The sequence below is a fragment of the Brachycentrus maculatus genome, unplaced genomic scaffold (genome assembly GCF_059751285.1).
Source record: "Brachycentrus maculatus isolate JH-2025_06_01 unplaced genomic scaffold, ASM5975128v1 h1tg000303l, whole genome shotgun sequence".
Classification (NCBI taxonomy): Eukaryota; Metazoa; Arthropoda; class Insecta; order Trichoptera; family Brachycentridae; genus Brachycentrus; species Brachycentrus maculatus.
In genome coordinates this window covers 1,154,055-1,179,104 of record NW_028281053.1, presented here as the reverse complement: position 1 = coordinate 1,179,104, position 25,050 = coordinate 1,154,055, and the positions used below count along the sequence as shown (strand labels likewise).

The window sequence follows — 25,050 nt, the reverse complement described above, 5'->3', positions numbered from 1 at the left end:
ATATTATTATGTACCTGTGTAACAAGTATAACTGGATAATACCTTCATTTTATATATATTTTTAATACATACAATAGCAGCCTCTAACGTACAGTGGCACTTATTTTCTCAAGAAATTTAACATTGATATTGTATTATTTTTGACATCTCATCTCATAAAGAAGAATTTGGAAGTCTAGTAAAATTCTAGTAAATTCAAGCACTATGTTTTGTTTGAATTTAAACAATATATTTAGAAGTTCCAAGAATTTCAGTTGTCAATCTTGTGTGGAATTGGTGAATATTACACATGTGTAAAGTGATCACTTTAAACCAATCTATGATGGTCGTAAGCCCCGCAAATGCCCAGACTTCTATATTCTTCTTCATCTATGTTGAAATGTCAAAAAATAACTCCTAATTGGAGATAATCCAGATTTGTGATCAAATATTTGGACACATCGGATCAAAATATTGTAAATACATTGATATTGTTTATACAAATAACTTTGAAAAAAAATAATACTAGGTATGTTCACAGTAATAAAAAAATGGATCTAAAATATATAATTTGTATGTAAAAAGTTTCTGTTGAACAAAATTATATGTGAAAATGCTATGTTGCGATATCCCTTTAATAAAGTAACGATAATGAATTAAGAGTTTTTTTTTCTTAGACCCTGTATGTGTGACAAGCAACTGGCTGATTCCCATTAATAATTCGGGATACACAGGATTCATATTAAGTGTTCGCAAGAGATATGCGTGCCAGGCGTAAGACAGTCGTTTTTCATATGAGCAGGACATTAAACACATACTGATGGTGCATATAGTGTGGACAAAATCCATAGACAATTCAAAAGATAATTTTTTGTTGATCCTTTTCTGTTTTACAATGATATCTATGGATTTTACCATAGACTATTTACATATTGTTTGAGATTAGGTTAGGTAGGAAACTTAGTGCTGGAACATACACAATTCATTTTTAACAAGCTCCAAAGGAATAACTATTATTGAATGTTTGACATATTATTATAAGAATTCAAATAAAAAATTACATTATTTTGGCCCATTCAAGTCATACCTAGGATATCTTTCATTTTAATGTGGTATTCTAATCACTGCAATACTAAATCTGATATTGAATTTTTTATTAATATTGAAATCTAATAGCATTATAAATTAAATAAAGATTTATTCTTAATTGGTCTGGGTATTATATTGATATGCACTTGTATATAAGTGTCCTATTATACTTCAATCCTGGTACATGTGACAATCAACTGTCGTGTAACAAACACATTTTGTGAACACCTAATGACCATTCCATCGCAACTCCTCTATTGGCAGGCCTGGTAGTTATAAACCCCTGTCAGCTAAATCCAAACTCTTTAGTCGCTTGTCGTGCATACGCGGTCTTGCTGTGCAAATTCACAGTCCTGGAATGTAATCTTTGAAGTAATATACACACTTGTAATTTGGCAAATCGCTCACTCCTTTCAACAACGACATCTTTTTAGGTAAAACCTGAAGGTTTTTTCTCCATTTGAAAAACATTTATTATATTTAAAAAAATAATTACACAATACCTTTTCTTCAAAATGCAAAAACAACACTTTCTGCCCTGTAGCGGGTAAATATTATGTTAAAAATATGCCGCTTTTGCTGGGACATTTTCTGGCATTCCGAAAACATGCACAACTGAAAATTAATGATTTTTTATATATGACCTTGTTGAAAGGAGTGACCGAAATATGGTACTAAAATATGTTTAAGAAGATTTTAACAATTAAAACATTGATTGTCATAGTTTGTGTAAAACCCACCCTCTCACAAATTGAAACCCTGAGTAAAAAATTATGTATTGTAGAGTAGACTTTTTTATCAGTTGAACCTTTTTACCGAAGTGTTTCCAAATCAATTTCTTATTAAATATTATGATAAACTGGGCCCTTGATATCAAGTGTTTCACAAGCTCTGGGTTTATAAAAATACTGATTTTTTTTAAGCATTATGCTTTTTATTTGTGATAGACATGTATGTTTAAATTTAATATTTTATTTTCAATAATTATTAAAACACATATAGAGAGCTAAATTAATAAAATTGAAAGACTTGTCATGAAATAGACATCCAATTATTAAAAGAAATAAAAAGAGGTGAAAAAATAAATATGTTAATTTAAAATATTTCGCTTATACACTAAGGTACAGACTTAGAAGTTACAATAATTGAACCGCAAATTAGTCACCATTAATATTCGGCATATGGGTTCACATTTTTTTTGTGTACTTTGGTAGCGCAGAAAAGAGCCTCTCTCTGTAAACGCTGCTACAGTGAGATGATTTTTTTTGCCAATGCTGAGTATCCGGGTATCTGTCTATCCGGTCAAGGTGTACTCCAAGTTACTAACTACTGCGCTTCTGCTTTTAATGCTTCAAATGATTATCGTAAGGTAGCTACGGGAATCAAATAAAATATTTTGATTAAAAATTCGTACATTAATTGGTAAAATAGACTTATGATTGTTATTAGAGCTTAGAATCGGTTGACAGTTTTTTGCCAGGCAATAGCAATTTTGGAAATATTATTTTAGAACTGATTACATTTTCTTTGATGATAAAGGTGTTTAAATTAATCTCATATATTGATATTTAAAACCTAATAAGGGATTACTTGTGTCGGTAATATTTTATATTCGCTGGGTCAGATCATAAAACACATCTACAAAAAAATGTGCAGATTTATGTACAACAGAAGAATTAGTGGTTCTTTCCATTACATATATTGTATTAAGCTGTCATCAAAATTAGAAATATTTTTTATATTTATGAATTCATATTACTTTGTGTTGAACTCTGTATTATAGTGGTCAGCGCGTCTGCCATGCTAGAGATTCCGGGTTCAATCCCCAGGGTGTCAAAATAAATATGAGTGATTTTCCACTCCGATATTGATTTCTATTGAAAGAATGGAAAACTGCAAAAATATATATTTCAAAGCGCCCTTGAGGTGATTCGTCGCGAAGGCGGGGCTTTACCAATTGGCCATATTTGATTTATTATTTAATATTACCCAATATTAAATAATAAAAATATATTAATACTGGTACCCAAAGTGCAGGATCAGTTCTGTGCATAAGAAGAGATCAGTCTCTTCTCTCATGTATTTAACGATCAAGATAACACTGCTTATATACAATACAGCGCCCTATACACCATGCCCTATACACGTCCGCCTCCGTAGTGCAATGGTCAGCACGCTCGGCTACCGTTCTGGAGGTCCCGGGTTCGATTCCCAAGGGGGGTAAAATAAATATAAGTGATGTTTTCACTGTAATATTTGTTCAATATTACCATGGACTGGTACCTGAAGCGGAGGGCTGATCACCCTTCCTTCATGTGTAAAACGATCAAGATAACACTGCGTTTATATGACACAGTGCCCTATGTACCATTGGGGTGCGGATAAGGGTTTTATTATTGCTATTATTATACACCATGGGTATAGATACGGGTTAGAAGAAGAAGAATGGAATTAATTACATATTTACTCCATTTTCTATGCAAACCTCCCTGATTTATGAAGTCTGACCCAGAAGAGCTTCTTATTTTTATCTTATGATATGTAGAGAGCTGAGTATATATTTAACAATTCATTTGAATAATAAATACAGCATTTAATATCAATATTAATGTTTTTATCAAAATTTATAAAGAATTAATCAATATAACCCTTATTAGATTTTAAGACTCATAATGTCAACCCTTTCCCGACTAAACATTGTGAATGTAGGTTAGTAAAAATCTGCTTGTTTTAGTCAATCTACTAAAATAAATACATATGATTTGGAAGAAGAAAAAAAAACATTGTTAAGTGTTCTTTGGATCCCTTCAAAATGTGTATTTTTCCAAATAATGTCCGTACTTACCTGACTTTTTTTACGATGTGTAATCGAGGAAAGGTCGATATGCAATTGGCAAAAGTATGTAGGAATCCAAAAGTATACTTTAAGATATTTCTTAGCTTGATGCATCATCAATTACAAAACGTGAATGTTTTTATCAAAAGTGCATCTTGATTATCGAGTATATGTATACTTAATGGTATGTAAACATATATTTTTGGCTTACAACTGTGAATAAATGTATACCGAATGTTATATTTCATAAGAAGTTAAAACATAGTAAAAGAAATATCAAGAGTCTCAGAAAAGTATTTTAAAAGTGAAAATTGTATTAGTATAGATTTGTAAGTTGCTATTGAAACAGTGAAATGATTTTTTTATTGAATCAAAAAAATTGTATGGAAAAAGGCTTTTCTTTTTTATACCCTTATCCACACCGAAAAGTGCACTTGCATTTTATATTCTATGGTTGAATTTAATGCTGACTCCTCACCCCCGATTAAAACACGCCAATAATAATTCCCAACCCGAGTTTGACATGTTTTTTCGGACCATATTACACACTTTTTTCTTTAAAAAGTTGCCTTCAAAATTCTGGTGTGTCTGATACTCGAAACTAATACAAAAATATCCAGTGTTTTATTTAAAATTCCTGCCAGTCTTAAAAATGGCCATATATTCGATGCTGCGGGAAACCTATCTGTATCTGACAACATTTTAGTGATGAGAATTGCACAATAAAAAAAGTAGTCAACACACACCACATATGCATTTGTAGCGCTAAAAAAAGCAATATAATATAATATATGTAGCAAAAACACACTACAATTGTGTAATGCAATGTTTTACGTCGATGAAGGGGAAGAAGAAGAAAGTTCAGATGACAATTTTCAGGGACTTTAATGGTCGTCTCGGGTTTGTGTCTGGTTTTGCAATATATTATAATAATAAAAATGATATTTAAAAAATAACATTAATTTTAATTATATTTTAAAAAATAGCTCAAAAATTATGGTGGATAAAATAAGGTTCTTTTTTCTCACCCTTATCCGCCCCCAATGGTGCATAGGGCACTGCATCATATTCATCTTCATATCTTGATCATTTCTTACATGAAGGCAAGGTGATCACTCCTGCGCTTCAGAGACCAGTCCAGGGTAATATTAAATAAATATTAGAGTGTAAATTTACGAATATTTATTTTCACACCCCCCTGGAAATCGAACCCGTGACCTCCAGCACGGTAACTAAACACGCTTACCATTACACCACGGAGGCGGACAAATATAAAGGTGGGGCCACCATAAAATGAGCGCGCACAATGGGACACCTTCAAATATAAAAAAAATATATATTCTTGAAAATTAGAAAGTTATACAATTTTGAATTGATCGCACTTGGCCTACCGCACCCTGTATATATTTTGACCTTCCCGGAAATCAAACATCTTACATGGTAGTGTGGGCTATGTAGCCACACCGTCGAGCTGACGTGAACAGGACGGAAGCATTTCGAGACGAACTAAACCGAAGATTTCCAAGCGGACCCGACTCTGAAGCGAGAGAACTCAAAAACCGAGAGAACTACTTGGGTCGTTGACGCGAACAGACGTTTTATTTCGATTTTCACTTCACTTCTTTAACTATATATATTGTAAATTATTTGTAATTATTTGATTCCAGTATAGAATTGCATTTATTTAAATAAAGGAACTAACTGTAAGTATATCATTTCGTTTTCGTTCTGTGCACCACTCCTTTGTATTAACAATCACGATTACCAACACGTGATCACAAAACGCGGCAACACGCCGCCCCCAAAATAGCTGTTCCCGAAACCAATAGCTACAAAGACAAACAGCCATAATTGGTGACCTGAACAGCTATAGCAGCAAAATACGTTAACCACTAGACTAGTGAGGCGAAAATAACACCAATGTTACGGCGCAATAATTCTAACTTGAACTACGACCCTGTGCGCCCGCTAGGGGCAGGGCAGGGGTGTACGCGGGGAATGCTTATGTTATAAGACTCAATCCTTATGAGATGATACAAAGGAGACTGCACACACTTGTTCTTGTACTGTCATAGCGACCTGTTGAATAAACCGATTGCATCCTAATTAAGAGTTATTACATATTACTGATACCCGACCCCGTAATATCAACTTAAAAAATAGGCAATAAATTCATTGTCACCATCTCCAATGACAAATAAAACAAACAGAAAGTTTTGAAAATAATTTATAAGATCCAATATTATTATTTTGTTACAAAGAATTATTTTTTCACAATAACAAATATATAATTTTTTTTGTAAATGCAGCACGATGTTACAACAAAATATTATAACATATATTAAGATACATAAAGCCGTTCGTTATGTTATACTTACGTACATAATTATTACTGAATGCTTTTGAATTTGAGATCATCATAAAATATTTGTTTTTTTTTTTACTAAAAGATAGATATATTTTTGAAAAAAACTTATTTAAATTTGTTAAATCTTTGAATTTTCTTATTTCAAGGTCCAAATATACTAAAACCATTTATACAAAAATCCAAGAATAGCTCATTACACAATCAATCTTATTTTCTAAATTAAAGACGTTGAATTTATTAGTTTCACAGTTGACCGGGTTATATTGTGTGTTTTCAAGACTTTTCATTACACTTCACGTTTTACATCTCACAGTACTGTAGTAGGTACTATACTAATGTGTTAAGGCAACAAGCCGTAACTCAAGTTGTGGCCGTTTGGCTTAACACGGCTCAAAGCATTCTTATAGCTGGCCTCTATCATATACAATCACAGATTTTGCTCCATCTCTTTCCTTTACCGAGATATTCATTATCCAAATAGCCGCAAAATTGTATTAATTTGATACATGTTTCGCCAAAAAGCATAATTTTAAGTTAACTATAAACTCGTTTATCTCAAAACTACTGTTTTTAACTTACGGCTATTTGCCTTTGCACATTAGTATAGTGCTGTGTATAGTAAGTGAAACTATTGTGATAATTTTTTAATGACATAATATCAGCATATGTATATGAGTAGTCCACTTGCAAACCACGTTATATTAAAAAATCAAGTTTTTTGGCCAATGGCGGCAATCGGTAGAAGTGGTAATCTTCTACCGATTTGAGGTTTTTTGAGAGATTTTTTTAAAAGTAATCTGTCAATCGGCATAACAAGTTTTGCAAGAGTATTGATTTTTCTTTTCTATTTTATTTCTAACTTTACAAGTTTTGGCAGATTATGCTAAACATATACGTTAATATTTTTTATTTTCTACTGATTGCCGCCACTGACTAAAAAACTTAATTTTTTTAACATAACATGGTTTGCAAGTGGACTACTCATATGTATTATTATCTTTATGTGTGTTTGTGATAGATTAATTATATTTTTTATAAAAACAATACATCAGAATCAGACATTGATTGATTATCTATATTTCTTTTCAATAATTTAGATTTTACACGGATTTATAAGAAAACACTGAGTTTATAATGTTTTTTTTCTATATTAATTTGCAACTTTATAAAATTGTGCCTATAATAAATACCCAAAACATTTGCTTATTACATTAGAAAGTAAACATTTTTGTTTTAAAATACTTTTAGAAAACCTATAATATTTTTTATAAATTGTCTATGGCCATACAAGACGACAATTGTCAATACGGAGAGAACAAAGTGTGAAAAGGACACATACGATAAACTGCAGATAAATTTTTTAGTGTTAATCGATGCTTAACCTGTTAAAAGTGCATTAGGTTATATCATTTCAAATTAAACTAACACAACACCAAACTAGTATCTGTATAAATTATTAAAAATTATTACTTTGATCAGGAAAATTATATTTTATATTAATAGGGATAAGTGTTTTTATATTCAATAATGATATGCAAATACATAGAATCATTAGTCATTTTTATAAATTGAAATAAATTATGTTTATAAGCATTGAGATATTATTAAACTGTTTTAAAAATTTTAATTTAATCTATAATAATCTTAAAATCTACTGTGACACATGTTTCGATGCAGTCCGCATCATTTTCAAACACCGTCTGTGATGCGAAATGCATCGAAACACGTGTCACAGTAGATTTTTAAGAAATAGTGGTATTTACTATGTAAAACTAAAATTAAAAATGGATACATTTTACCACAATGTGACTGCCGAATCAATTAATGTTCATAAATTAGCTTTTTTTCTGTTGTTAATGAAAATAAAGAGTTATGTAACTATTAATTCAACATTTACATTCATAAATACCACTCAAATCTATTGAAACATGTGATTTGATGCGTTTAACATCATTATATCAAACACCACATCGAAACACATATTACAATAGATTTTGATAAAAAGCAGTATTTACAAAGTAACAGTTTAAAATTAAATAAAAAAATTATAGATATTACCACTACTGCCGAATTGTAATGAGATTTTAATATTTTTGAATATTTGAAGGAAGGAGACAATAAAATAAATCTGATTTATTTAATTATATACTATATTATTAATCTTTAGTAATAATATAGAATTACATACTTTGTATATTCTTACATACATATTATAATGAATTACAGTAAAACCTTGATTATTCGGAAAAATTGGGGATGACGGTAGCCCAAATAATATATATAGCCCAAATAAATCATCAAAAGATTAAAAAAGAATACTGTAAATATTTGTATTGAAATGTATATAAACGTACTTACATACATGTAGGTACACATGCATTACAACTTTATTAAATTAGCCATCCTTTTCTTCTAACTCTTATCTGCACTCAATGGTGCATAGCGAACTGCATCCATATAACATAGTCTTGATCATTTCTTACATGAAGGCAAGGTGAATATCCTGCATTTCAGGTACTATTAAATAAATATTAGAGGGAAAAATTACTATATTTATTTTGGCCCACTCCCTGGGAATCAAATTAAACTGAAATAAAACTTGATTAAACATAATATTAATATTCAAATTGTATTTTTATTTAAATTATTTTTATTAAGTTTGTAATGTACAAAGTAAGTTTAAAATATTTTCAAAAAATAATCAATAATCAATGGTTGTTATATTTTGGACTAAGAATTCACACATTTTGATTCGGACAGCTTTTGAAATAATTAATTTTAGTATAATCATTTCAATAAAACTCACAAAATATAAACTTCAGAAAGTCACCTATGATTTTCATTATTTCTACACTTCTATCTTTTGTACAGTGCCGATTCTAGAGGTTGAATACAATCATATTGTACAATTTCTGAAAAATTCATAAGTTGTTAAAATACATGATCCTATTTCTGCCAAAGACAAAATATTTAAAACAACAATAAAAAGGGTAATTTTATATAAGAATGCAACTATGTTTGTTGTATTTTATGATTTAAACATAATACATAACACAAAAGAACTACTATTATTTAAATAAAAACAAGGATTCTAATGTTTTTTTATGACGGCTGTTTTGCCTTGTGTGGCCTTATTATCAAACTGTGTAAACTACCTACATATAAATTTGTAGTATTGTCATAGAAATGGACAAAGTATTAAAATGACAGTATAAAAACTAAAATGCTCTTAGTTCTTGATAGTATTCCAAGATTTTGAGTATTCATTGGTTTGAGATAGAATTTATTTTATTTATTTTTAAGGAATAACCCTCAAGGCCTCTATTTTATAGGCTTGTCTGCAGGTAGGAAAGGGAAGGTATATCGCTCACTCCTTTCAACAACGTCATAAATCAAAAATTGTCAATTTTCCTGTTTTCGGAATACCGGCATATTTTCAACTTAATATTTACCCGAAACAGGGCAGAAAGTGTTGTTTTTGCATTTTGAAGAAAAGGTATTGTTTAATAATTTTTTTTAAATATACTAAATATTTTTCAAATGGAGAAAATACCTTCAGGTTTTACTTAAAAAGATAATAGCACAGTAAAAAGTTCAATAAGTGGCTTGATATTTATTTTTAATACATTTTACTATATTTTTGAACTTTAAAAACGATCTCCCGAAAAATAAAGTTTTTTGATATATGATGTTGTTGAAAGGAGTGAGCGATATCTGAAAACTACATAACAAACATTATTATTTATTAATATAAAGTGCATAGGGTAAAACACTCTAATTATATTGACACAGTGAGGTATCGAATGCAGACGCCTGAACATCATTGTTCGACATTGTTTTTCAACCATTTTATTATTCTCAATAAAATGACTGGAAATAATGTGTTCAAAATAGATAGGAGTTGAAAAATCACAGAATCAGTGCTTTACACAACGTTGATCATACAAACTCTTAAACTATTATTATGCATTGGGTCGTGATGTTTCATCAGCAAAAAGGCAATATTTTTTATATGATTAATGCATTTTCTCTTTTTTATAAACATATTATGAAGCAATATGCTTCCAGAATATAAAATATATTTTAAAACCACAACTTTTATTGAATTCAACCCTTAAGGAGGTGTGATTTTTTTGCAATCGCACTCAAACATTAAGCTAACCAGAAAATGCAAAAAGAAAAAGACACAAGTGAGTGTGAAAAAAATTATCCTTTTTCGTGTAAGGGTCTAAAATAACATCATATTGAAGACGTTCCCAGATTTGTATTGAAAAGAGAAAACAATACATGGAAAATATATTACCCTTGCCTTTAATTTTGTCCGCCTCGGTTTAGAGCCTTCGTTTGAAAATGATAGCGATTTTTATCATCCTCGTATATCAGTAGTTTTAATCATAAAGTATTTTGTTATATTCAAACAAAATTCTTAAAATGAAAATGTTTTTATAACCTTATACATTACTAATAGACATAATATAAATACTAAATAAATTACAAATCAAAAAGTTGTCCGCCTCCGTAGTGTAATGGTCATCACGCTCGGCTACCGTTCCGGAGGTCCCGGGTTCGATTCCCAAGGGGGGTAAAATAAATATAAGTGATTTTTTCACTGTCATATTTATTCAATATTACTCTGGACTGGTACCTGAAGCGGAGGGCTGATCACCTTTCCTTCATGTGTAAACGATCAAGATAACACTGCGTTTATATGACGCAGTGCCCTATGCACCATTGGGGTGCGGATAAGGGTTTTATTATTATATTATTTAATTTTGAAGTACTAGTCTTATTTTCCTTAATTTAGAAGTCTTGTTATACTGGAAATTACTTTTTTTAATAAGTAAATAAGTGAATAGACATCAAGTTCAAACATTTAATAATAAAAAGTTATTTTTTACTAAAATTACGAATAATTGGAGATTGATTGATTTACTTTTCTGCTGATGATATTATTTTGAGTAAAAATACAAATTATACATTACATTATATTACATTATGCCAATAATAAATGAGCAGTAACAAATGGTTACAGTTTGCGTAATCCCAAACAATAAGTGAAATAACACTGAATTATGCAGATTACTTGATACAATAGAATCACAATCATTCAAAAATATGATTTTATAACATCTACATATGAATCATTATTCATATTTGATACATTCAATTATAGGGTTCGTAATTGTGGTAGCGGTAAAAAAAACAACACACATTCTACATATTTCTTTACTAATTGTTTAATCATCGCCAAGTATTGACGCACTGGGAATTGGTTTGAATTGTAATCATAAAAAAATGAGAAACAAGGAGAAATTATATTTAAAAAAAATATTAATTTAAAATAAAAAATCAAGATTAAAGAATAAATAATAAAAACTTGTTTTGTTTTAATTTTATTATACTGTCATAATTATGAATGTACCTCTGATACAAACCTATGTATGGGAGGTTCTAGTAAAGTGACCCTTATCCGCACCCAATGGTGCAAAGGTGCACTGCGTCCAACTGCACTATAGGTACCAATACTAAATATGAGAGTGAAAAAAAATAGTTTCCCTTTAGACATTACTGTGTGGCAATGCTTCAAAAATTCTTTGTATTTTTTATTGAAAAAAAATTATGAAAGAAATCATAAATTTAAAAACTGAAAATAATTTAATAATTTTCTACCATGATCTTTTCTTGTAATTTTAAAAAAATTAATTTTTTTAAAGTTTTATATAAAAATATCATCGCAGGGACAAGATTGGCAATATGTATTATCGTTGTTCAAATCAATGAGCTTTTAGTGTAATCTTTCGCTGTCTTTGATTATACGCGATTCTATCATTCTCTTTCATTGCTACCACAATTACCAACACTAAATATCACACATAATAAATATATTTTCCTAAAAATAACAACCCATCTACAGCGTTAGATCCTTATGCAAATGTAGAAAAATCAATCCATCGTAAGATTTGATGATTATTTTTGTTTACAATAAATAAATCCATTGGGTACGTGATGATTGCGAGAACTTGGTTCCGGAGTAAGGAGCACGAGCGGCAGTTAGAGGAGGGACTGTTCCAGCATTATTTTTTCAAATCCTAACGGGGGCGGATAGTGAAAGTTCTCTAAGATTAAATCCAAAATAGCGCCATCATCCACTGCAATCAAAATTAAACCATCAATGAAAAATTAATTGATTAATTTTATTTATTTTAATATTTTTGTTTACAAAAATGACAAATTTTGCATAACACACACAAAATGATCACTTGAACAAGTGGTTCTGAACCTTTTTGAAGGCAGGGAGCATTTTTGATCATAAGGAAAATTCGCGATACACCAAAACTAAAAAGCATACAAAGACAACTTTTATCAAAAATAAAACTGATTATTTTATTAGACAAGTAAAAAATTACAACAATTGAAAAAAATACATAACAACATAAATACTTCAATGAATCTCTGACTTAAGAGTCCGCGAGACTAACCATGGGACCACAACCCGACATAACAATGGTTGACAACAATGTGTTAACACACTAAGGACAGGAAAAGTTTTTCTACCCGTTCAATCAATTGATGCTTAAGGAGGGGAAGGATATTTTTACCTCCTGCGCTGGCCTCATTTCAAAGTCACAAAAGAAGGAATTATTTCACGTTTTTGTATGAATATTTTATACCAATCAATTTGTTAAGGTCTTAACTATATTTATGTTTTAAATGTTAAATCAATAACTGATTGTTTGAGTGAACTTTGTTTTTTATTTATAAAAATCTATTTTGTGACAATTGTTTCGCCTAGTTATGGCATTTTCAAACAAATGTCATCTTAACTAAATGTTCACAATTATCACATCCCGTTGCCAGCGGTCTGCAGGCGCAAAAAACACCTGTCCGAAATATGTGATTTTTTTCTTACCATACAAAGCCGGGAATACAGTCCCCTTCACACTGGAGACGGGTATCTCCATATTCCTCCCGTTGACGAAGAAGTTGATCTGAATGTGGTCGTATGCGACGCCCACCGTGTCCCCCTCCCTAGGGGCCAGGCGCGCCCCCGCCGCGGCGGTGAGCGCGTGGTTGCTGGGGGACGGAGGCACGCCCAGCAGGTCCACGGCTGGCGCGCCTTGTGATCCCGGCGAGCCCGGCCGCTCCGTGCTGAGCCGGTACAGCTCCTGGTTGTTGTGGCGGACGGTGCCGTCGCTGTTGAGGCACCACGACTCCTTGTCCATTCCGCCTGAGGAAGTGAATGATGATGATGAAGTCAGGGGTTAGGTTAGGTTAGGTTAGGCGTACCTCCTTAAAGGACAAACTCGGAAACGCGCAACTGTCGTCAAGCACCGTGGTCCCCTCCATGCTGAACAGCCCGGACGCATGGTTAGTCCAGACTAACCATGCGTCCGGGCTGTTCAGCAGGCTGTTTGCCTTTGCCCAGGCAAAGTACGCATTGTGCATTATGAAGACAACGGATCAGAGGAATGATCCCGGCGAAGATTACCAATGAAGAGACCGTATATGTGGTCTAGGACCATAGCTGCCTTCCTGAAGTACTGCATGAAAGCGGATTCCGAAGAGGCAGCTGAAGGAGAGGAGGGGGTTCTTTATAGTGGGTCAAAATCCCACACTGCCTCAGGGAGCTTGGCGCCGCTGGCTCCCTGTGGTGTCTTTCTGAAGATTTTTTTCCCCCACCATAAAAATAAAAATAATTTTCAAAAAGGTTGGGTTAGGTTAGATTAGGTTTTTTACATTACTTTTTCCTTTCTAAAGGTCACATTCATTTACCCGACTCACCATAAAGCCGCATTTATAAAAAAATAATTTTTACACTCAAAATATTGTGTTAACATTTTCTATTTCAACGTTTAAAATCTTCATAGTATGGTATGGCATAAGACAACTAGAATAACCGGTTGTGATCGGTAGCCTGGAGGGGGAGAGAGGGAGAGGAAGATCCCCACAATAGAGACCGATCAAGTTAGGTCAGCAGCAGGCACCTCGGTGGTTGGAGCGTTACGTGCAGCGCAGTCAAGGGATAACTGGAGAAGAGTCATTGTTTCCAAAAAGGTCACAACCCTCAGTGATGGGAAGTAAGACGGAGAAAAGAGATGGCATAATACAGTCTGCCTCCTTAGCGTGGTGGTTAGCGCGCTAGGCTACCATGCTGGAGGTCCCGGGTTCTATTCCCAAAAGGGGCATAATAAATATTAGTGATTATTCAGAATAATAATTATTTTATATGACACTGGACTGGTACCTAAAGCGGAAGGCTGATCACCTTTCCTTTGTGTATTCAACAATTAAGATATCACTGCTTCTATACGATGCAGTGCTCTATGCACCATTAGGTGCAGATAATGAAAGAAGATAACATTAGAAGAAGAAGAATGCATAATAAAAGCCTTACAAAAATACCCTTAACCTGATGAAATCAGCCCAGACAGTTCAAAATGCTGAAATTACAAAATGGATAATAACCAAAAATGACAAAAGCTACTAGCATCTAAACACAAGTGTAAATCTAAGAAAAGCCGCATATCGGAGACATTTATATTTTACGTAATCTTATGAAAGATATACTAGAATAATTGAAAACAGATACAATAACAGTAGTGCTCTTTGCATGCATAATGTTCCAACTCAGAAACGGTCCAAAGTTTTTCCCAGATGCGCCGACATAATAGCCATTCATAATGTTATGACATAAAGTCCTTGATAATTTACACTCAGCCTTTGTGATGCATTTCACACAAATTGGACTTGCCACTCTTCCATTGTAGCCCGAAGCATTGTACCTTGTACTGTCAAGAGGTGAGTCAAAACAATAACATCCTGTTTATGTAATGTAGAACGGGGCTACTTGAACTTTGATGTGTTACTTGAGCCCAGTACAAAACAATGATTTAAATCTGTATTTGGTCTACAATAATGAACATATCGTAACAATAAGTGTCACCTGTCAAGGAAAAAATGAATCATGTCGGTACATTTATTATAATAATAAAAATAAAACCTTTATCCGCACCCCAATGGTGCATAGGGCACTGCGTCATATAAACGCAGTGTTATCTTGATCCTTTACACATGAAGGAAAGGTGATCAGCCCTCCGCTTCAGGTACCAGTCCAGGGTAATATTGAATAAATATGACAGTGAAAAAATCACTTTTATCAAGAAAATATTTAATTTAAAGTTAAATGTAAAATGGATAGATTTTACCACTGCGTCTGCCTAAATAGTATAGCAGTAAATGCCTTTGGCTACCATGCTGGAGGTCCAAGGTTAGATTCCAAGGGGGGTCAAAATAAATGTGTGATTTTTACTTTCATACTTATTTAATATGACCCTGGACTGATACAAAAAGCGCAGGAATTATAACCTTACCTTCATGCAATAAATAATCAAAATAACACTGCATCAATATAATGCAATGCCCTATGCACCATTAGCCGCAGGTAAGGTTAAGAAAAAGATATTGCCACTAAGTGACAGTGGAATAAAAAAAATATTTTTTCATTTGCTTATGCGTAATATATTTCGCATTGTAACCTGAAGACCAAAGAATTCATAGATGCTACAGAAAGACAACATGATTTGAAGGTGTGGCCTAGGTGACTTTGGCCCCAACAGTCTACAAAGACGATAAGTTGGGAAAGAGCCCGGAAGAAGAAGAAGAGTGTAATTTATTTCGCATTAAAAATTTCTAAACTCTTCTGGCGGAATTTTAGTTCAAAATGCTCACTCTTTGAAGGATTTTTTTCAAAACTTGTTATTAATTTTCCGACAAAATATAAACGTTAACTCTCCTCTTAAATAGATAAATAAGTTATGTATAAATTATGAAGTGTCTTATGTAACAGAAAGTTCTTATTAGTCACCAAAATAAGTCATAATAACTGTGAAATTCAATTTTAACAATGATTAAAAGTCAACATATTAATCATTTTAAAATTCCATTAAAAAAAAAAATAACGTGACTGTTTAAAAGTATTTTTTCGCATTAACCTTTCCCTTACGGTGCTTAAAAAATTTCCTGGTGCAATGGTGATATGTATTTTATACACCATATGAAAATGTGGAAAGGGAAAAGTATGAATATTCCTAAATGTTGCTTTTATTGACCATAGTCGAAGTTGAAATGTAACAATTATGTAATATAAGCTCTGTTAAGTATCTGAAAAAGAGAAAAAATACATCGCAAGTAGCCACATAGCTAGCGTAGCGACACAACCACAGCGTAAGACGATTCGCGCACTACTGGCACAACTAAACATGCACGTATACGCAAAGTATGTCACTCACGCACGCACCGAGAAACGTTTGTGTATTGGTGATTTTATCCCAGATTTTTTCACAAATTATTTATTTCTGTCGCTGCACATGAATAACATTATATTATAATACATAATTATATTACGGAGGTATACAATAATTCTGAGCCCATATCTATTATATTTTATGTTGATATTTTCATTTTTAAAGTCGAGTTGTAGTATATACATATCGCTCACTCCTTTCAAGAACGTCATAAATCAAAAAACGTCAATTTTGAGTTGTGCATGTTTTCGTAATGCCCAGAAAATGTACTATATCCCAGCAAAAGCGGCATATTTTTAACTTAATATTTACCCGCTACAGGGCAGAAAGTGTTATTTTTGCATTTTGAAGAAAAGGTATTGTTTAATTATTTTTTTAAATATGCTAAATATTTTTCGAATGGAGAAAAAATATTCAGGTTTTACCTATAAAGATCTGTTGCACAGTAAAAAGTTAAATAAGTGGCTTGATATTTATTTTGAATACATTGTATTTTATGTTTGAACTTTAAAAACGTTCTCCTGAAAAATCAAGTTTTTTGATTTATGACGTTCTTGAAAGGAGTGAGCGATATGTATATATCACTGGGAGGGAAAGGTTAAAAATGAGTTTGTTTTTAAATACAGATGATTTATGAATATAAATAACCTTTCGTGCTAAGTTTCTACATACAGATGTAGAAACTTAGTGTGAAAAGTCATTTCATATTGAATGAGTCGTCTTTTCCATTTGCTTTGGATGCAGACACAGTCTCTGTCCTTAGTACGGCGCCATAATGATCTAATGTTTTGGCAAAATATAGAATGCAATAAGGTCGAGGATAACTTTCAATCTTGCCAACATCACAACAGGAATCTATAAATTGTACTCCTTCAACCCTTCCTGTGCCGCATTTTAAATTACACCACAAAAACTAAAAGGGGATATTTATAACCCCACAAACTTTTTTTCCAAAAGTAAAAAATTAAGGTGTGTGCATTGTAATTTTCACTGCATAAATGCAGATTTTATTTAAGAATCAGAAAAAAAAACTGCCAATTATTTCTAACTTCATTCAAACAAAGAGAGAAATTATTTTTATCTCCATATAGAAGAAGAATATGGTACTCTGGGTATTTACAAGGCTTCCGACTATTATAGACTGGTTTAAGTTATCACTTTATACGTTTGTAACATTCACCATTCTACCCATGACTGGCTAACCACGCTACTCAAATTTTAGGAAGTTATGTTATGCTTCAATTGACACCTTTCACATGCAAATTTTTAGCACCATCTATGGTTGAGTTTAGTAAGTTTTTTTAATTTATCTTATAATGGCGACTGACTAGAGCCATTTAGTCGTAACGTAACACGTTACGATGCGAGCATTCGTACAGCGAGCCGAGCGCTCCATCCAGTCGGAGCGCTCGCCGCGAGCGACGTTACCATGTTACGTTACGACAAAATGCTCCGGTCAGTTCCCACCTTTAATGACAATGGTAGACGTAATGACAGGTGCTGTGCCGTTAGGTTGAGGCTCAATTTCAAAACTGGCATTGCGAGTTCGATTCTCACCAACTGCTAAATGATTGTGATTGTGGAGTATTTATAACATCTGCCATCACTATCCTTACTAACCAACATGCAGACAAGCCCCTAGACTTTGTTAGTATTTCCTTAAGGACCAGTATTCGATAAGTCACTAGGTACCTAATTTTCTCTGAACCTAGATAACACTTGACGTAATTGATTTTTTTTTAAACACCATTTTTGTATTAAAAAATATGGTTTTGAAAATAAAAGAGTTATTGAAAGGGAGTTAAGAAATTGATCAATATATATTCTAAACAAACAAAAATTCCAAAATACATTTTTTTTAATTTGAGCGCGAGGGATGTCCAGCTCTGAGCGCGGCTGAGCATGTAATGATTTAAACGCTTGAGATCTAGGTCTTAATAAATAAAAGTATTTTTAAATGAATAAATAATAATAAAAATAATCAAATATGAAAATATATATTTTTATAAAACATTATCTGCAAGCAAATGAACCCAATATGCAAATTTTCAAATCGCCCTTCATCAAATCATGCCTAATGTGTTACGTGAGTTATACATATCAGTTTTATTGTGATGCGATCATACATCATTCAAGTATTCATAATTTTATATGTCGCAATAGTCCAACACAGTTAGTGTATTGCAAAATAAAAACCCATTACAAATTTGTATTCATGAGATGTCTCGTACTAAGAATACGCTGCATTGGCCATGACTTTGTTTAAAATAAGCGATGTTTTCAGTGTATATTTTATAAGAATCTTATAGGGACCATTCAAGTGCACATATTTAACTCTACGTTATGGAACATTTGTAAAATTTACAATGAACATCCAATTTTTTGGGAGCAATGAGGCAACACATGTAAAGAATGTAGTGACAACTAGCATATATTTTAATACTGATATTTTATATTCGTATTTTATATAATTGTACTCATTTGTTTTAAGTAAACGTTTTTGGTTAAATGAGAGTTTTTATTATCGTCGTAACTTAAGAATTTATGAAATACGTAAACATGAATGATAATTTTCAGAAAATGAGCTACATTTAATATTTTTATTTGTATAAGAAATCCATGCAAATATAAACAATGCTTTACTTCAGATAATATTATTTAAAAAAAACATTTAAAATGTTATAATTTCACAAGTAGTAAAACAAAAAATATATTTAACCTAAGATTACAGGACATTCGTAAAATTTACAACAGACATATCCAATGTGTGGGGAGCAGCGAGGCAACACATGTAAAGAATACAGTGACTAGTTGTCATGTATCTTAATTTTTTACCAATATTTTATGTTCGTATTTTATATAAAGTTCTCAAAAAACATGTTGCAATTATTTTTTTAAATGTTTCTAGTAAATGATTTGGTAAAATGTACATTTTTTTTGTCATTGTACATTTTATGATAGCCCTGGATTAAGGTACATTAAAACAAGTCCCGTGGTCTAAGTTAACTAAAAATATATAGGTACTATAAAAAAATTTGTGAGAGAAATGAATTAAAAAGCGTTTCTCAACATCAAATCTCATTCCTGAAATATTTTTCAATGAGATTTAGATAGATGGAAAAAACTATTAAAAGATTCCTGAAATATTTTGGATTTACAGGAAAATGAATTTACCATCTATTCCAGTAAATTGAGAGAAATTATACAGGGAATTTTATAATTGATGTAGAGTAAAATTATTTCAAGTCGATAATATTTATTTTTCAAAGGAAATCTCATATCTTCACACACTATGGACGGGAAAGGTATTTCTACCCATTCGGTTGACTGATGCTTACGGACAGGAAGGGTTTTTTACCTTCCGTGCCGACCTCATTTCAAAGTCAGAAATAAAGGAATTACATATTTAATGTTTTTTATGAATATTATGTACCAATCTCTTTGTTAAGGTCTTAACTATATATACATAATTAGCAAATGGCATCACCAGCGGTCTGCAGGCATAAAAAATACCCATCCAAAGTGTGTTAAGAAAAGTGTAAAATCTCAAAAATTATAATATATAAATAAAACGCAAATGTTCATTTGTTTAAAATTTTAAATCTCCTATATATAACAGTTCCAAAATTTGAGTATTGTGGTTGGCCATCATAAATAGAATGGTGGATAAAGTCATCATTTAAACCAGCCTATGATCATATGTAAATACCCAGACTTCCATATTTTTATTCATCTATGTAGAGATAATTAAATTTTTTAACAAAAACAATAGTCCTGTTAAATACGTTATGTAAACCTACTTTATGAATTATACATATTGTAATAATATTATACAAGACAATATTGGTAGTCAAGTACTTTATAAAAAGTAGCTTGAGAGTATAAAAAGAGAAAGTATACATTTGATTGGAATTTTAATACACCACATGTCAACAAAAAAAGGCTTGACAAAAGAACAATAAAAATTTAAATAATCGTAATGGGATAACAGAAAATTAATACAACCATAATGATACTCACAATCGAAGGCGACAAAATATATTTGTTTACATTTTTTTTAAAAACAATAAGTAATAAAAAATAATAAATTGGCATTTTTGCTTTCCATCATTAACCATTGAACGTTTTAACTGGGGTGTTCACTTTTTAATTACGTAACATACAACCATTTGTCCGCCTCCGTAGTGTAATGGTCAGCATGCTCGGCTACCGTTCTGAAGGTCCCGGGTTCGATTCCCAGGGGGGTTTAATAAATAAAAGTGATTTTTTCACTATAATATTTATTCAATATTACACTGGACTGGTACCTGAAGCGGAGGGCTGATCACCTTTCCTTCATGTGTAATTGATCGAGATAACACTGCGTTTATATGAAGCAGTGCCCTATGCACCATTGGGGTGCGGTAAGGGTTTTTTTATTATAACATACAACGGGTGCCAACACTTTCACGACGTGTCAGTACGTTACGCCCGGTGGACGTGATTTCCTTTATTTTATTTATGCTTAAAATAAATAAAAGGACCATGAAATTTTAATTTTTCGTTTATATAGCTACTGTCGGATATTGTTTACGTTTGACGTATTTATACGTCCCGACGTGTTAACAGGTTAAAAGTTTTTTTTTAATCAAATTTAATATTACTCAGTGACTCACCATGTACTCTATCTAGGTCTGTATTCCTGGTGGCCAGCCCCACGGCCCATACGCCGCCCTGCTGCAGCTTCACCTCGAAGTAGGACTTGGACTGCACCAGCGGAGCACTCCCGAGGGCGCAGCCGGACCCGCACACACGCTGCCCACCTTTCACTATCACCACTTCATGGCCTGCCAACAGAAGAAAACAATATAAAAACATTCAATTTGAAGAGTGAAAATTATCAATCGTTAATCGGTTGTCCAAACGTAAAAAAACAGTAAGGGACATTTTTTTGCTGTACGTTTTGTAGTAGCATCTACTTAGTCCAAAAATACAAAAAAAACCTACTATAAAAAAAATGTCCCTTACCGTGTTTTGAGTTTGGACAGCCGTAATGTCAATCTTGTTGCTATGTATATTTGCTAATGATATATTTTTCAGTATTCTTTAAAATTCAATAAGTTCAAATACAATATGTTTAGTGATGCTATTTTCTGTGCAATTATTTCTGGATTTTTTTTTATTTTATTTATTTATTTATTTTCATAATACATAGATACATTCAATATACATCTTCATTTCATATACACAATTATTATACGTATTACTAGCCGAATACTAACATGGTAATACAATTGGTAATACAAATGGTTGAATCCATTCAACTTGCGAATTAATTATGATAATAATAGAATAGACGATTATAATTATTGATGATTATAATAGTGTAATGGCCAGCACGCTCGGCTACTGTACTGGTGGTCCCGGGTTCGATTCTCAGGGGGGGGGGTCAAATAAATATAAGTGATTTTTTTCACTCTAATATTTATTCAATATTACCCTGGACTGGTACCTGAAGCCGAGGGCTGATCACCTAATTTCTTTCATGTGTTAATGATCATGATAACACTGCGTTTATATAATGCAGTGCCCTATGCACCATCGGGTGTGGATGAGGGTTTGAAGTGAAGAAGATTATCTATATTTTGAGTATACACAATTACCGGATTTATCCCGAAGGGATTGTTATGAAGATTTAATATCGATACCACAAAAGACAGGAATTTATGAAAAGGGAATATAAAAGTCATGGGCATTTGCAGAACGCATTGCACTCGGGGTTGCATACCCATACTTGTACAAACTTGTTTCAGTTGTACACTACTAATGTGTACTCCTGAAAAAAATAACGGGAAAATAAATAATTTCTTTAACTAATTGTAAACTACGCTTAACTACAGATGTGTATTAAAAACAGACATAGGTATCAATTCACAGTTTTATTTTTATAAATAGGAAATATATTTTTAAAGTTCCTTTGATTTGATAAGTGTCAAAAATGTATGTAATGTAGTAAGTGTTGATCCTTTGTTACATATCGCTCACTCCTTTCAAGAACGTCATAAATAAATAATTGTCAATTTTCAGTTGTGCATGTTTTCGGAATGCCCAGAAAATGTACTGTATCCCAGCAAAAGAGGAATATTTTTAACTTAATATTCACCCGCTACAGGGCAGAAAGTGATATTTTTGCATTTTGAAGAAAAGGTATTGTTTAATTATTTTTCAAATGGAGAAAAACCTTCAGGTTTTACCTAAAAAGATCTGTTGCACAGTAAAAAGTTCAAGTGGCTTGATATTTATTTTTAATACATTGTATTTTATTTTTAATCTATAAAAACATTCTCCTGAAAAATCAAGTTTTTTGATTTATGACGTTCTTGAAAGGAGTGAGCGATATTCGATCAACATACAAAATAAACAAAGAAAATATGTAAATAAAACTAGAATCTTGCGACCATATGTTTCATAAGATTTTAAATTTAATCTCCTGTTTGAAATTATTAAAAAGCAATTGGTTCATCGATTGCTTAACAAATCTGGAAACAGTATTATTTTTTACTTGCAAATCAGACAACATGACTGACTAAAATCACATTATTATCAATAAAAAATATAAATAGGAGTGCCAATACTGAGAATGACAACATATGTGCACCGTTTTAAAATAATTTAATATAAATTGGAAAATTTACATGAAATCATATCACAACACTTAAAAACTTATTAACAAATATAATATTCTTGTTTTCAAATGTGTAAAAAAGTCGATTGTCATTAGAAATATTTTTATTTCTGGAGCACAATACGCGTAAAATATGATTTATCCGTAGAAAAACTGCCACAAAGTGTTGAAATTTGGTTTACTTTATTTCAATTTCGTTGATGTAAATTAAATAACAGTTTAATCATTAAAATGTTGTATAAAGACATGGGTAAACAATGCTATAAACAGTTACCCATATACGAAGTGTCCAGCTGTATTGGATTTTCTTTCGGCCTTAGTGGAACACTGGGAGTGAGGCTGAATCCATTTAGACATCCTCTCAAACAGCAAAACATTTTGGTTTATGTTTTATTATATTATTTCCTAACCTAGCACTAGAATGCAAACGCAGACGTCAAAATCAAACGTAGCATTTTCTGTTTCACTTTTGACAGTTCGATACTGAGATGAGTTCATGATGGTAAAAACAAGGCGCAAACCTTCAGAGAAAAAAAAACTAAAAATAATATGTTCGTATGGTACCTACTTTTTGCAAATAAATATTGGGGATAAATATAAGTTTTCGTATTTGAGAGTAAATCATCTACCTAAACTAAGCGTTGCTCATTGTTGATAACTTTTTTTTTAAATCATGAATCTCATGACTCATTTTTGAATTTCCCACATGCTGCTTATTACGAAAAGTAATTAGAACGAATCGGCTGAAAAAAAAACAATAAAATTTTCGAACACCGGGGGCTGGCCAGCTAGCTTGCAGTAGAATAGGTAATCTTGTGACGCATGAAAAATACAAAAAAAAATATAACCGTTCTTCAATTGTATTATCTTTGGCTCTACGGTTAAGTTTTTTAGGCAGATATAGTAAAACGTATGATGTATACGTGTACATACCAATTGTTTATACAAAAACATAGTTTCTTTGCCACAATTAGCTCATTCACAAGCAAGAACCATCCGCCTGAAAACAATAAATAATGTACTTTCTCTTGTTACCGAGGCCAAGGTTAATGTCACAAGAAAGAAGGTACTCCTCACCTACGTTAAAATGGGGTAAGTAATAGTAACGAGTTATGTACCTACCAACTTGTCGGCTTCAAAGTATGTATATAAATTTCACTAAAAAAATAGTTTTTATAAAATTCAGTTATTTATTTAAGAATTTTTGTCCGCCTCCGTAGTGGAATGGTCAGCACGCTCGGCTACCGTTCTGGAGGTCCCGGGTTCGATTCCCAGCGGGGTCAAATAAATATAAGTGATTTTTTCACTGTTATATTTATTCCACATTACCCTGGACTGGTACCTGAAGCGGAGGGCTGATCACCTTTCCTTCATATGTTAACGATCAAGATAACACTGCGTTTGTATGATGCAGTGCCCTATGCACCATTGGGGTGCGAATAAGGGTTTGTATTTTGAATTTATTAATAAAATAACTTTGTATTTTTTTCCATTCCGACATCATCAGACATCAGAATGTCGGTTACGACGAAACCCGGTTGCTGGTCAAATGAAATTCATATGGAAAAAACTACATAGTTGTTATTTTGTTGTATAAAATGCCGTTCCACCAAGAAATGTCAATCCAAAACTTGAACATATTTTGATTTAAATTCTAAATTTGATTTTAAACCCACTCTACCACAATTTGATACATATTTCTAATAATCAGCCGCTTAGGCTCACAGAAACAGTATGAAATTGAAATATGTGTGTAAATCATAAAAACACAAATATTTATTTGTCTTTAAAAAAATTCAAAAAAACAATT

At 32.0% G+C, this 25,050-nt stretch overlaps 1 protein-coding gene across 1 annotated transcript; it reads right to left on the bottom strand.

Moving 5' to 3' along the window:
* Positions 1 to 11,871: 11,871 nt before the first annotated feature.
* Positions 11,872 to 23,738, bottom strand: LOC148304826 (SPRY domain-containing protein 7). The gene is made up of 4 exons (XM_088267685.1): positions 23,515 to 23,738; positions 21,232 to 21,402; positions 13,183 to 13,500; positions 11,872 to 12,421 (listed from the first exon to the last, which is right to left on the bottom strand). Exons 1-4 carry the CDS (start codon positions 23,615 to 23,617, stop codon positions 12,324 to 12,326), a joined length of 690 nt encoding a protein of 229 aa, XP_088123811.1. The 5' UTR covers positions 23,618 to 23,738; the 3' UTR covers positions 11,872 to 12,323.
* Between the last annotated feature and the right edge of the window lie 1,312 nt (positions 23,739 to 25,050).

Excerpts from the sequence above, each read along its gene's own strand:
- LOC148304826 (XM_088267685.1), bottom strand. The coding sequence starts at position 23,617 with ATGTTTTGCTGTTTGAGAGGATGTCTAAATGGATTCAGCCTCACTCCC. Across the intron at positions 21,403-23,514 it reads GCTGGACACTTCGTATATGG|GCCATGAAGTGGTGATAGTG; the intron begins GTAACTGTTTAT and ends TTCTGTTGGCAG. Across the intron at positions 13,501-21,231 it reads AGACCTAGATAGAGTACATG|GCGGAATGGACAAGGAGTCG; the intron begins GTGAGTCACTGA and ends TCACTTCCTCAG.